The sequence below is a fragment of the Oncorhynchus tshawytscha genome, linkage group LG32, assembly GCF_018296145.1.
Source record: "Oncorhynchus tshawytscha isolate Ot180627B linkage group LG32, Otsh_v2.0, whole genome shotgun sequence".
NCBI lineage: Eukaryota > Metazoa > Chordata > Actinopteri > Salmoniformes > Salmonidae > Oncorhynchus > Oncorhynchus tshawytscha.
The window spans coordinates 11,426,803-11,439,858 of NC_056460.1; the positions used below are offsets into that span (position 1 = coordinate 11,426,803).

The window sequence follows — 13,056 nt, forward strand, 5'->3', positions numbered from 1 at the left end:
TCACATGTCTGTTTTCAAAGGATGACGCTAAAAACATGAACAACGTCACAATTAAGAACACGATAACAACATGGAAGAAAATGAAACACATTCCACAAGAACCACTATCACTTCCTGAAAACACAACCCTTATGGACCAATCCGTGGACAGCTTTTCAGAATTGACCGATAAATTGGCTCACATGGAAAACTGGAGACATAGAAATCGTAAATGACATGCTAATAGAAAGTGCAACTTTTTCATGGCAGAATTAGAAAGTCATTTTGGACAGAACATTGTAGACATTTTCAAATATATGCAACAAAATGTTGACCTAAGAGCTTTTGGGGGGGATGCATGCCAGCAAAGCCTCTACACAACACAACCCTAACCAATACATTAATTGCACTATAAAGGTGACAAATGGTGCCCACAAACTGTTAGGGCCTACATACACTGCATTCGGGAAGTATTCAAACCCCTTGACTTTTTCCACATTTTGTTATGTTACAGCCTTATTCTAAAACGAATTAAATCGTTTTTTCCCGTTGCCAATATACACACAATACCCCGTAATGACAAAGCAAAAACAGGTTTTTAGACATTTTTACAAATGTAGTAAAAAACTGAAAATCACATTTACATAAGTATTCAGACCCTTTACTCAGTACTTTGTTGAAGCACTTTTGGCAGCGATTACAGCCTTGAGTCTTCTTGAGTTTGAAGCTCCAAGCTTGGCGCACCTGTATTTGGGGAGTTTCTCCTATTCTTCTCTGCAGATCCTCTCAAGCTCTGTCAAGTTGGATGGGGAGCATCACTGCACAGCTATTTTCAGGTCTCTCCAGAGATGTTCGATCGAGTTCAAGTCCGGTCTCTGGCTAGGCCACTCAAGGACATTCAGAGACTTGTCCCAAAGCCACTCCTGCGTTGTCTTGGCTGGTTGCTTAGGGTCGTTGTCCTGTTGGAAGGTGAACCTGACTAATCTCCCAGCCCCTGCCACTGAAAAACATCCGCACAGCATGATGATGCCACCACCACCATGCTTCACCCTAGGGATGGTGCCAGGTTTCTTCCAGATGTGACGTTTGGCATTCAGGCCAAAGAGTTCAATCTTGGTTTCATCACACCAGAGAATCTTGTTTCTCATGGTCTGAGAGTCTTTAGGTGCCTTTTTGCAAACTCCAAGCGGGCTGTCATGTTTCATTTACTGAGGAGTGGCTTCTGTCTGGCCACTCTACCATAAATGCCTGATTGGTGGAGTGCTGCAGAGATGGTTGTCCTTCTGGAAGATTCTCCCATCTCTACAGAGGAACTCTGGAGCTCTGTCAGAGTGACCACTGGGTTCTTTATCACCTTCCTGACCAAGGCCCTTCTCCCCCGATTGCTAAGCTTGGCCAGGTGGCCAGCTCTAGGAAGAGTCTTGGTGGTTCCAAACTTCTTCCATTTAAGAATGGTGGAGGCCACTGTGTTCTTGGCTTTTGCTCTGACATGCACAGTCAACTGTGGGACCTTAGACAGGTTTGTGCTTCTCCAAATCATGTCCAATCAATTGAATTTACCACAGGTGGACTCCAATCAATTTATAGAAACATCTCAAGGATGATCAATGGAAACATGATTGACCTAAGCTCAATTTTGAGTCTCATAGCAAAGAGTCTGAATACTTATGTAAATAAGGAATTTCAGTTTATATTTTTTAATACATTTGCAACAATTTATAAAAAACGTTTTTCACTTTGTCGTTATGGGGAATTGTGTGTAGATTGATGAGGGGAAAAAATAATTGTATTAATTTTAGAGTAAGGCTGTAACGTAACAAAATGTGGAAAAAGTCAAAGGGTCTGAATACTTTCCGAATGCACTGTAAAACTGTCCCAAAAGCAAAGTCCCAACAGCAGTCCCAACACTTTACCACTGCTACACCTGGCTATCAGCGGAGCCTTGTCTGGCATCCAAACCGTTAATTCAGCCTCATTTACTGTCTTTAAAAAAACATAGCTGATAGAGCTGACTTGCTTAAACAAATGTGGTTTCTACTGACAATTGAGATATAGAAACTATGACATAAGAGGACGACAAGCGGATAAGAGGCATTCCGTAATGTCGATTAAGACATTAATGAGTGAGCTAGGACGGACGTAGTCAATATAACTATTTGTTCAGCACTTTTGAAATATACAGCGACAGAATTCAGAACATGGGCCGTTCTTACAATGTTCTCCCTGTACACCAGGTCAAAACAGTAACGTTAAGTGAATTTAATTGAGGGAAAAATAGACCAAATTATTAGGGAGCGGCACATGGGCTACTAACAGCTTATTACACAACATACACTTAGTATTACTTTCTTAGCTACAGTATACATATCTCCCCGGAATATTACATAATTTATGCAGCAGCATACAAGACATTTTTTGGACTCACCTTGTTGTGCTGTGCTCACTTGAACAGGAAGGTGGGGCGGCGGTCCTTTGTGGGCAGATTTTGTCATCAAAGTTAGTCATCAAAGTCTGGCATTCTCTGGATTTATGGTGCTTTCAATACAAGGTTGAATGGTTGAATGATGATGACGTCAGTGATCTTCAGGTCGTAGCTCTAGAAAAAGGCCAGAGTTCTCGATTTACAATTCCGAGTTGGATGACCGTTCAAAAAGTATATTCCCAGTCGGAGCTCGTTTTTTCCTGTTTTCCCAGTTGACTTGAACTCACTGGTGAGATTTCCCAATTACGAGTTAACAGTTGTTTTGAGCGCGACAGAAATTATGCTGGATTGACAGCATGGCCAATGTTGAATGTTTATCATTTTAAACTTGGAAAAAAAGATCCTTAAACCCAGACTTGGGACAACACAGCCACCACTGAATAGCAGGCTAGTGATTGCTTTGCAATGCTTGCAGTTAGCCACTGATTCCTTCCAAACCACTCATTGCTGAATTTGCGATTTCCAACTTGTTGTGTAATGTTTAGGTCCAATGGCCGATGTGCACTATAATGTTATCTATAATTTCTCTTCATTATTTCTCTTCATATGACAAGGATTAAAAAGGATTTGCCAGTAGATTGTCATCTTGATTCATGATGATGACTGCTAGCTAAGATTATGAAAGTATGATGTTGACATGATCAGTCCAATCAAAGCTACTGTAGATATAACAAGTAGACAGCCTCTGATCTTTTCTGTCCATAAGAAACAATTGGATTAGTGGAAGAGGCAGGGCAGGCCAGGAACAAGGAAGAAGGGTGTGGTCAGCAGGGCATCCCCCGAGGCTGAATGCCCTAAGGTTTTTATCAGAACGGTTAGTTTCGCCTTTTTGCTTTTCCCGACATGAGTTCGTGGTGTTTTGTTTTAAAAATAGAGGTAAAAAATAAAATAAAAAAAGAGGAATAAAAGAGGTATAAAAGGACTTCATTAAAATTGTAGCTCACAGCTGTGCATAACGGGATTTGAGGTAATTTTATCTGTGGCCAAAGACCTTGAGTCTTCTTGGATGGGCACTTCTAATGTAACTCTGTGGCAGCACCCCAAGGGGCTTGAGTTTTCGAGCTCCCCATGAGTGACAGAACACTGAGCCAATCACTGCGCAACTAGAGAACATTACAAACTCTTACGCTCTGTATTTTCTGCTGGCTGCCCCACCACCACAGAAAGTACTGAGTTAGGCTGAAACACCTGCATTTTGGAGCTGCCTTATTCAAGAAAGCAAAACAAAGTTTGTATGTGGCTTTATTAACTCAATTATTTATTTCATTTTATTTACATGTTGTTTGCAAACTAATATGTGACACGTATTAATGCAAAAATAACATTAGCTGAAAATGATGGGTCGCCATTGGATAGGCCAGATGTACAAAACCTTGCAGAAAGCCTATTCAACTGACAATCTATTAAAAACATATAGAAACTATTGGAACCAAGACTTAAAAATGACTGATATTGATGGAGGGAGTGTTGGAACATAATGAACGAAATTACATGCCTTATTATTTAAATATATATTTTAAAATCTGGCTACAGACAGAAACAACATAAAACAATTTGAAGTCTTACAAGCATTAGAAACAACATTGGGTGTGGATATGGTGGGAACATGTGGGTCTGAGCAAGTGGGATATCATTCATATTTGTGGAAATGTATGTAGAAAGTTAAGTTGTCTATTGTTTTCGTTAATGTGTGTTTTTGTTTATTGAAAAAAATAAAATAAAAGTAAAATAAAATATATACAAATAAAAGAAATGCTTGAGTACAAGAGTCGGCCCTAATTCATTCAGAGAAGGGAGGCCTGCCACTGTGGTCTCTCTTCAGTCTAGTCACTGCCTATGGGAATCAACAGCAGCTCCCAATTTATACAATTTAACATTCATTAGGAGCCCTGAAATTGGCTTCTGTTGTGTTTACTCACTTGCATAAATATCCCATTTTCCAAATTAATCATTTACCTAGGAGAGAGAATGGGAGGGAGGGGAGAGAAAGGGAGAAAGGGAGGGAGGGAGGGAGGGAGGGAGGGGGAGGGAGAGAAAGAGAAGGGAGGGAGGGTGAAGATGGACATTGCCTGAAGTAGATTTATTGTTTCCTTTCTGCTCAGACTGCTGAGCACAGCTTTGGGTATAGTTATTTTCAGTTATTCAAATTAGTCTGGCTTATATGCAAGGCACTGGGCTGGGGGACTCACAATATAGGCCCTATTGAGTCTATGTACTGATCTAATACATTTTTATAGAACATTTTATTTAATCAAATGAAATTGAACATCCATATCATAATGCATGGCATGCATTGCAAGTTGGTGCTGTTCCGTATTATAAACTGGGTGATTCGAGCCTGAATGCTGATTGTCTGATAGCCGTGGTATATCAGACTGTATACCACGGGTATGACAAAACATGTATTTTTACTTCTCTAATTACGTTAGTAACCAGTTTATAATAGCAATAAGGCACATCGGGGGGTTGTGCTATATGGCCAACATACCACGCCTAATCGGCTGTATCAGGCACTCCGCGTAAGAAAAGTCCTTAGCGCTGGTATATTGGCCATATACCACACCCCCCATGTCTTATTGCTTAATTGTTGTTGTTGTTGTTCTATTATAAGGAGGGATAGGTCCGGAACTCAATCGGTTCGTATTTATTCAAGTCACGATATCAGTCAGCAGGTCTCAGTCAATGACTACATAGATCTACATTTGAATTGATTTCAGCATTGACGCCTTCATCACCACACAATAGTATGGTGCAATGTCGCGCCCATGTGGACATTACAGTTATTACACCAGCACAGAATACATTGAAATGACGCGAAATGAGCAGAAAAACATTAAATAATATGAAAATGTGGTGTGATTATTAAATTCCGATTATATCGGATCAAATCCCCCAAAATGTACAACTTCGTCAAAATGCTGGAAAGACGTAATTTAAATCACTTTTGTTTAGTGCACGTGTTCCATCAGCACAGCATTGTGGGTGCAAATCATAATCCATTTCCTCCAATTGAAGAAGCGCCATTTTCGGCGTTGTCACACAGCATGTCGCTAATGTTTATGACATAATAAGAACGAATTTCAGTGTTTGTTATTCTACGTTAGCTTTCCAAGTACTATCTGAAAGATGGGGCGAAAGAAGAAGAAGCAGATGAAGCCATGGTGCTGGTATCCTTTGGTTTGGGGAATAGACCAAACGCAAATCATGAAAGGAAAGTGAGGGCTCGAGTGCTTAGCAAGGTAGCTACTAAGATACTGTAGGCCTCACCAGACCCGTTCGGACTTTTGATACTTTGTCGTATGTTTGTAATATTGTTGTGTCAATTTAAGTTTACAACATTCTCTTTTAGTTTTATCTCAACAAAGTTAACCTAAATGGTGTATATTGTCGAACATTTATACCGGAAATCTAGGTATGTTCGCTAACTAGCCAGCGGGTTTATTAGTTAGCAAAGTAACTTATTGTATTCATTATGTAGCTATCTACAACTACCCAGTTTGACGCTTACTCGGCATACTTTGTCTGTCATAGATGGTGGTCAGAAGTTGTTCAAAGAGTAACTATACCTTACGTTCAAATAAAGGAGTAACGTTAATAGCAGGGAGCACCATCGATTGAATTAACTGAAACCAACTAGCTAGCTTGCTGACGTTAGTTTATACTCTGGCATTTCCTTAGTTCACAACTTGAAGGTATTGTAATCGAGATTTCGATGATGAAAAGATCCTCATCCAACATCAAAAGGCCAAACATTTTAAGTGCCATATATGTCACAAGAAGTTGTACACTGGTCCAGGGCTGGCAATTCACTGTATGCAGGTTGGTATTCACATTAACAACATGTTGGTTATTCATTCATCTGTGTTGTCATACCTTTTATGTGTGATATGAATCATTGATGGTGTGGGTCGTGTGCGTTTCAGGTTCACAAAGAGACCATCGACGGGGTCCCCAACGCTATACCTGGAAGGGTAGACATAGAGTTGGAAATCTATGGCATGGAAGGAATTCCAGAGAAGGATATGCAGGAGAGGAGACGGACATTGGAACAAAAGCAGGGTTAGTTAGTGTTAACATTTCCTGCATCTGTAAATGGGGGGATCTGTAAATGGGGGGGGTAGACCATAGAAATCTACAGCCAGAACAAATCATGTTAAACAAATATTGTGTGGCTAAAATACCCCCTTGTGTTCAGAGAGCCAGAAGAAGAAGCAGAATCAGGACGACTCTGACGAGGATGACGACGATGATGATGCTCCAGGCCCTTCGTTCGTTCAGCAGCAGATGCCTGTTGCCCAGCCTCAGGCTAGCTACGTCCCTCCCATGGCCCAGCCCAGCATCCCCCCCGGGGCCAGGGCTCCAGGCATGCCACCAGGAGCTTACTCAGGTAGAACATGGGCTGAATGGCCATACGATTGCTCTGTTCTGCCAGTAAGACATTTGCATCAAGTAATGATGATTGGCAAAAATGTTCAACTGCTCTGAATTGTGAATGAATCGTGCCCATTCTGAAAAAACCACAAACTGGGAAAAAATACATTCCATATAATGGATGATAAGCTATACCTGGTGTGTTTAAAATCTAGTTCTTTCCATTTTCTCCCCAATGCAGGAATGCCCCCTATGATGCCAGGTCACGGTGTCCCGCCCATGATGCATGGGATGCCCCCTGGTATGCACGGAATGCCACCAGGGTGAGTACTCACTCGTACTACTCAGTGGGCGACATTTTCATCTCTCAATGCATTTGCTCACTCTTTGCAGGAGTTAAATGTCGCCCAGAACTGGTCCATCGTTGCAGAATCTGACTTATTATTAAAGCTACAGACAGTTAGATTTGATCATTCAGATTGTAACTCACACCTGTTGGTTTGATCTCCATACAGCATGATGCACGGGATGGGAGGGATGATGCCTCCAATGATGCAAGGGATGCCCGGTATGCCGCCAGGTAAGCACTGTCCTAGGAGGTACTCCTCTTCCCCTCCCTTACTCCAGTCACTCTGTACTCGGTGGGGTGGTCTGGCATTGACAGGGGATACAGCACCGCGGCCCTCTCCCCTCTGATCTAGGACTATTCTCCTATATGAGGCTTGTGAGCGAGTTGACAATTTCACAAGAATAGAATGGTGCATAGAGCTGGGCGACATGGACAAAACTATTTAATGGTAAGCTTGTGCACCACCGTTTTAATATTACCCGTAAAAAATACTACTACTTTGAATGTTGTCGCTATCGATTGTTCGGTTATCAATCACCTATATGAAACAAAATAAGTTTGCTGAAACATCACATTTCTCTAGTAGGGCCCTATAGGTTATTTATTGTAATGAACGATATCAGCAAAATGCCCACGATAAGTGGTCGATGTCGATCGTTTTCGGTTTATCGTCCTGGCTCTAGTAGCACAAAATCATGTTCACTACATTCTATCATGACCTAGAAACCATCTGCTCCCCTAACTCCTTGAGAAAGAACTGTGATTTGATATTGAGACCTGATGTCTTGTCTATAGGAATGCCACCTCACATGGGTCACCGTCCTGGTATTCCCCACATGGCCCAGGCCCCCACCCCGGCAGGGATGCCCAGGCCCGCCGCAGCAGCCCCTGCTGCCGTCAGCAAGCCCCTGTTCCCCAGCGCAGTACAGGTGGGTCACCTTGCCTAGAGGCGAGGTGGGATGGAGCTGTAGCTTGTCATACCTGTCTCATTGGTTTACCTTCTTCATTTTAAATGGTGTCCATTGAATAATTCACCAAGAGGATTTCCTCTGTAGTAAGATGGTTGTACTGGTGCGCTCATCTCAGGCACATGCATACTATCAGAGTATCATCATCATTAATGATGGGGAGTAGGCTTGGGCGGTATCCAGATTGTCATACCGACCATGTGCCATATCGGTATGTTTGTTAATACCGGCACTGAACACAAGGGGCACTATTTTCAAACCCCAGCCTAGCTTTTGTAATTCAAAGGTTAGCAATGCTAACAAGTATATGTAAAATCCCATAGAATGCTAAAAAGCACATCGTGAACATTTAGACAGCCTTTGACCTAAACTGTTTTCAGGAGAGACATCCCAGTTCACAAAGTTATAAAAGTAACTTATATATGCTACAGTTTGGTGCATGCACAACACAATTATTAGACGGCAAGGCTCTTGATCCAGGAGGGGGTGTTCTGCTGTTACCGGCAGTATAATTAATTTTGTAAGAAGCTAACCACTTAGTTAGATAACTAACTAGCTACTAAATTAGCAAACCAAATGTACAGCTACAGAGCATTTAGCACATTTTACCTAAAAGTTTACTTACCGTAATTTCCGAACTATAAGCCGCTACTTTATTCCCACACTTTGAACCTTGCGGTTTATACAATGACGCGGCTAATTTATGGATTTTTCCCGCTTTCACAAGATTCATGCCGCCAAAAAACTGCGCGCTCAAACTTCCCATCATTCTGATTACGGTAGTAATTTTGTCACCATCTTTTACGGTAGTAATTGTGTCACCCTCATCATGGCAAAGACACGGAGAAATGCATATGATGCAGCTTTCAAGTTGAAGGCGATCGATCTGGCTGTTGGAAAAGGAAATAGAGCTGCTGCATGGGAGCTTGGCCTTAATGAGTCAATTATAAGATGTTGGAAACAGCAGCGTGAGGAACTTACTCAGTGCAAAAAGACAACAAACGCTTTCAGAGGGAAGAAAAGCAGATGGCCCAAAGTATTTGCAGCCACTCGACATCAGTGTAAATCGTGCAATTAAGGTGGCGCTCCTTGTTCAGTGGGGGGCTTGGATGACAAGTGGGGAGAAATCCTTCACTAAAACGGGCCGCAGGTGAAGAGCATCTTATGGTCAAGTCTACCAGTGGGTCCTGACAGCGTGGAGCATTGTCAAAAAATCCACTATCATCAACGGGTTTTCGAAAGGCTGGACTGCTGCGTGTTGAAGGGGCAGCATGAGCTCAGCGGGGTATTTGCCTCCGGATGAAAGTGACGAGAGCGACAATGAAAGCGATCCAACATCGGATGAAGCAATTCTGAGGCTATTCAACTCCGACACCGAAGGACATGACTTCAGTGGTTTCAGTGCACAGGAGGAGGAAGATAGTGACCAATGACTTCCTTGGTAGGCTACTGTTTTAATTTTTGTTACAAGCCGTGTTTCGTTAAAGCCTACTTATTTTTGTTACAAGCCGTGTTTCGTTAAAGCCTACTTATTTTTGTTACAAGCCGGGTTTCGTTTAAAGGCTGTGTAAAGTGAATTTGTTTCAATGTACTGGTAGGCACCTGCGGCTTATAGACATGTGCGGCTTATTTATGTACAAAATACATATTTTTTTATAATTCAGTGGGTGCGGTTTATATTCAGGTGCGCTTAATAGTCCAGCAATTACGGTAAGTTATAAAACATCTAGCTGGTGAACATTAAGTTGTGAATTCCATACTGTAACCTGATCACCTGGAGTGTGCTGCACAACGAGTGACTCACAAGGCTCTGATCCCGTTATTGTGTGCTTGCAAACAAACACCATGTGACTGGGTACTAGCGGTAAGCTTCATAATAAAAAATTCTGACAGGTGAAATGAAATACTCATTGTCTCTTAATATATTGCACAAGTTGACTGTAGATATTTACTTGGAATGTAGCAACAAATATTCACATTTATGCAATCTCCAAATAAATAATTTCAATGATATTGAAAAACCATCCTGTGGCTATTTCCAAATACCCCGGTATATGGTATACCGTCCAAGCCTAATATGGCGCCGCAATAGCAAAGTTGTATCGGTAATGCATCCATAGTACGGAACAATAGTGAACTGTAGCTCATTATCAAACTGCCCTCTTCTCGATTTCTTCTCTAGAGCTGCTGGTATTCACTCTAGGTTCTGCTAGTGTTGTTCACTCTGCCTCTCTTCTTTATGCTGCAGATGGGCTCTCATGTTCCAAACACCATCACAGCCTCTCCCAGTAGCACTGCAGACTCTCAGTCTGCTGCCTCTAAGCCTCTGTTCTCTAACACTCCACAAGTAGGCAGGACTCTTTCACTCCCATGTCCCATAGACGCTTGTGGCATGCAGCATATCCGCTTGATTTGGTTGGGAATGCTACAAAATGTCTGTTCTGACATACACATAAGTTAACATATTCAGCAGGCTTTTTGTCATTCCTTATGCATTTTTATGAATCGCTCCACCAAAAGGATGAGCTGCCGGTCGGCTTTCCCTTAGGAGGACTTGCTGCATGCCTGTGTGTGGCCTGCCTTAGTATTCTTAGCACTGGATTGGTGATTTAAATGTGTTTTGTTTAGGCACCGCTTGCATTTTAGTCATTTTTCCCTTCCCCTGACTTGTTAGCATGATTTCCTCAGATGGTATTTCGCATAATGCAATGCTCATCAGCAATATGTGATATGACAAGTTTTTCTTGCGTGTTTCAGCTGAACTGATGTTTCAATCACCTTTTCAAACTGCAATTTTATATGAATATAACCACCTGTGGAATCCTGATATTTTCCAGTCATTTAAAGTGCTAATCGGTTCAGCGGTAGATGTACAGTGCACTCTGGTTGATTCCTCAGATTTTTATAAGCAATCTTGTTGTGATCAAAAATCATGGGACAAATTCTGTTTAGAACGCACTTCTAAGGAATCAATAGGTCAAATGTCTAAATAACTGATTCCTATGAGAGGAGAGCATTGTAATCTGTGTGTGATTATGAGGAGTCGCTCACCCATCTGACGGTGCCTCTTCCTTCCTGTCTCCCAGGCCCAGCAGAGTGCCTCTGGAGCTGTGCCCCACAACGTGCCCTCCACCTCCTCTGACCCTCCCAAAGCAACATTCCCCGCCTACACCCAGTCCTCTGCCTCCTCCTCCAACCCCCCCAGTAACACTGTGGCCAAGCCCCCCGCCACAGTGACCAGTAAGCCAGCCACCCTCACCACCATGAGTGCAACCAGTAAGTTGATCCACCCTGATGAGGATATCTCACTGGTAAGTTGCTCCTTGCTTTGCGTTTTGCCCTTAAACAGTAAGTAATGAATGAGAAAGTACATTTATCTGTTTTGATACTTGTAATATTAGTTTAAAGCAAATTAGTTAAATCTAATATAATTTAGTTAGTTGTGTGATTTGCCGTTGCACTGAAAGGGATAGGCTAGTGTTGCATCCTGTCTAAGAATCCTCTCTGTGTTTGTCTGCCCGGTAACAGGAGGAGCGACGGGCTCAGTTGCCCCGGTACCAGCGTAACGTGCCCAGGCAGGGGCAGGTCCACATGTCTGCCCCTCCTGTGGCGGCCGTGGGCGGCATGATGCCCCCACAGCAGGGCATGCCCCCCCAGCAGCCTGGCATGAGGCACCCCATGCACGGTAGGAGACATTATGGCATCACTAGACCAGAAACTTGTAGCCTTTGATGGCACAAAAGACCCAAGTATCATACCAGTCAAAACATGTTTTTTTTTTGCATTTGCTTGCATTGTGACTGTGATGTTTCAATATACTTCCTCCTCCCTCCAGGTCAGTATGGTGGTCCCCCCCAGGGCATGCCTGGCTACATGCAGGGCGGGATGCCTCCGTATGGGCAGGGCCCTCCGATGGGATACCAAGGAGGGCCTCCCATGGGCATGCGGCCCCCCGTCATGTCTCCTGCGGGACGATACTGAAGCAGTCGCAACGACCTGGCCCCTCACTAGGTTTGGTGGTTAAACCTTTTCTCACCTTGTGCTTTGTAAAACCAAGCCAATGAGCTGTAAGACCAACCAGTGATGGTGAAGAAAAGTATTGATGAAAAAATATATATACGCAGCACACGGACATTTAACATGACATCTTTAATGGGGGAAAAAACATAGAAACAACAAAACACACAAAACAACTTGATGATAATGACAACTTTGTCGTTGTGCAGATTTGATACATGTATGGTGTTTTTCTTCTCATGTTTCACTCAGGTTTGTAGAAGTGAAGTGTGTTAAATATGGTTCATATTATTTTGACTGCTCGCTGCTGGAGTAACATGATCGTACCCCCCCTTACAAAAAGGCAAGTTTCCTGTAAATATATGATTTTCTGTTGTGTAGAGTAAGTCGGTGACGAGGCCCTCACAGCACACTTTGTGTGTTGTTGGACGCCCTGTCCCCAACCATATGGTTGGTGAGGGTCCTCCTTTATGATGATGATGATTCCAACTGTTTAGGAGTTTACCACCAGATCTATGGATTATTATCTATCAGTCTCTAGCTTCATTCTTATTTCAGGTTTATTCCATGATCAAAAGGGTAACTTGTGTGGATTTATTCTCTGTACTGTTTTAAGCAATCTATGTTGTAATAAAACTCACTTAAAATCCAACACTGTTTTCTTCCTGACCCGTGGATGGGGATGAGGCTTCATGAAGGTTTGTACCATGAAGGTTAGTACCTTCATCATGAAGGTTTGTACATAAATGTTGTATTTATGAAATATTGCTCAAATAATAGGATATCAACTTTCTAGGTCTCTGGTATTTTTAAAAACATGTTTTAATATACAAATTGTATTGATGCAGATAAGTTTATAGCCTAGACCTTCTTTAACAGTAATCCAGTCA

General features: G+C 42.4%; 1 protein-coding gene and 1 non-coding gene across 3 annotated transcripts; both read left to right on the plus strand.

Moving 5' to 3' along the window:
- Positions 1-5,450: 5,450 nt before the first annotated feature.
- Positions 5,451-12,818, plus strand: LOC112230293 (BUB3-interacting and GLEBS motif-containing protein ZNF207). 2 transcript variants are annotated; one of them, XM_024396525.2, is made up of 11 exons: positions 5,451-5,628; positions 6,154-6,280; positions 6,385-6,520; positions 6,657-6,848; positions 7,074-7,155; positions 7,348-7,412; positions 7,977-8,110; positions 10,398-10,496; positions 11,236-11,460; positions 11,678-11,834; positions 11,985-12,818. In XM_024396525.2, exons 1-11 carry the CDS (start codon positions 5,588-5,590, stop codon positions 12,128-12,130), a joined length of 1,404 nt encoding a protein of 467 aa, XP_024252293.1. In that variant the 5' UTR covers positions 5,451-5,587; the 3' UTR covers positions 12,131-12,818. The 2 variants fall into 2 exon arrangements, with proteins under 2 accessions (XP_024252293.1, XP_024252294.1); XM_024396526.2 differs by lacking the exon at positions 10,398-10,496 and having other exon boundaries at positions 5,452-5,628.
- On the plus strand, positions 7,440-7,573 carry LOC112230478. The gene has a single exon (XR_002950339.1). It is a non-coding gene; the product is annotated as a small nucleolar RNA SNORA49 (small nucleolar RNA).
- Positions 12,819-13,056: the final 238 nt, after the last annotated feature.

Coding starts and splice junctions, on each gene's coding strand:
- LOC112230293 (XM_024396525.2), top strand. CDS start 5,588: ATGGGGCGAAAGAAGAAGAAGCAGATGAAGCCATGGTGCTG. Junction 8,111..10,397: donor TGTTCCCCAGCGCAGTACAG/GTGGGTCACCTT, acceptor TTTATGCTGCAG/ATGGGCTCTCATGTTCCAAA. Junction 10,497..11,235: donor TGTTCTCTAACACTCCACAA/GTAGGCAGGACT, acceptor CCTGTCTCCCAG/GCCCAGCAGAGTGCCTCTGG.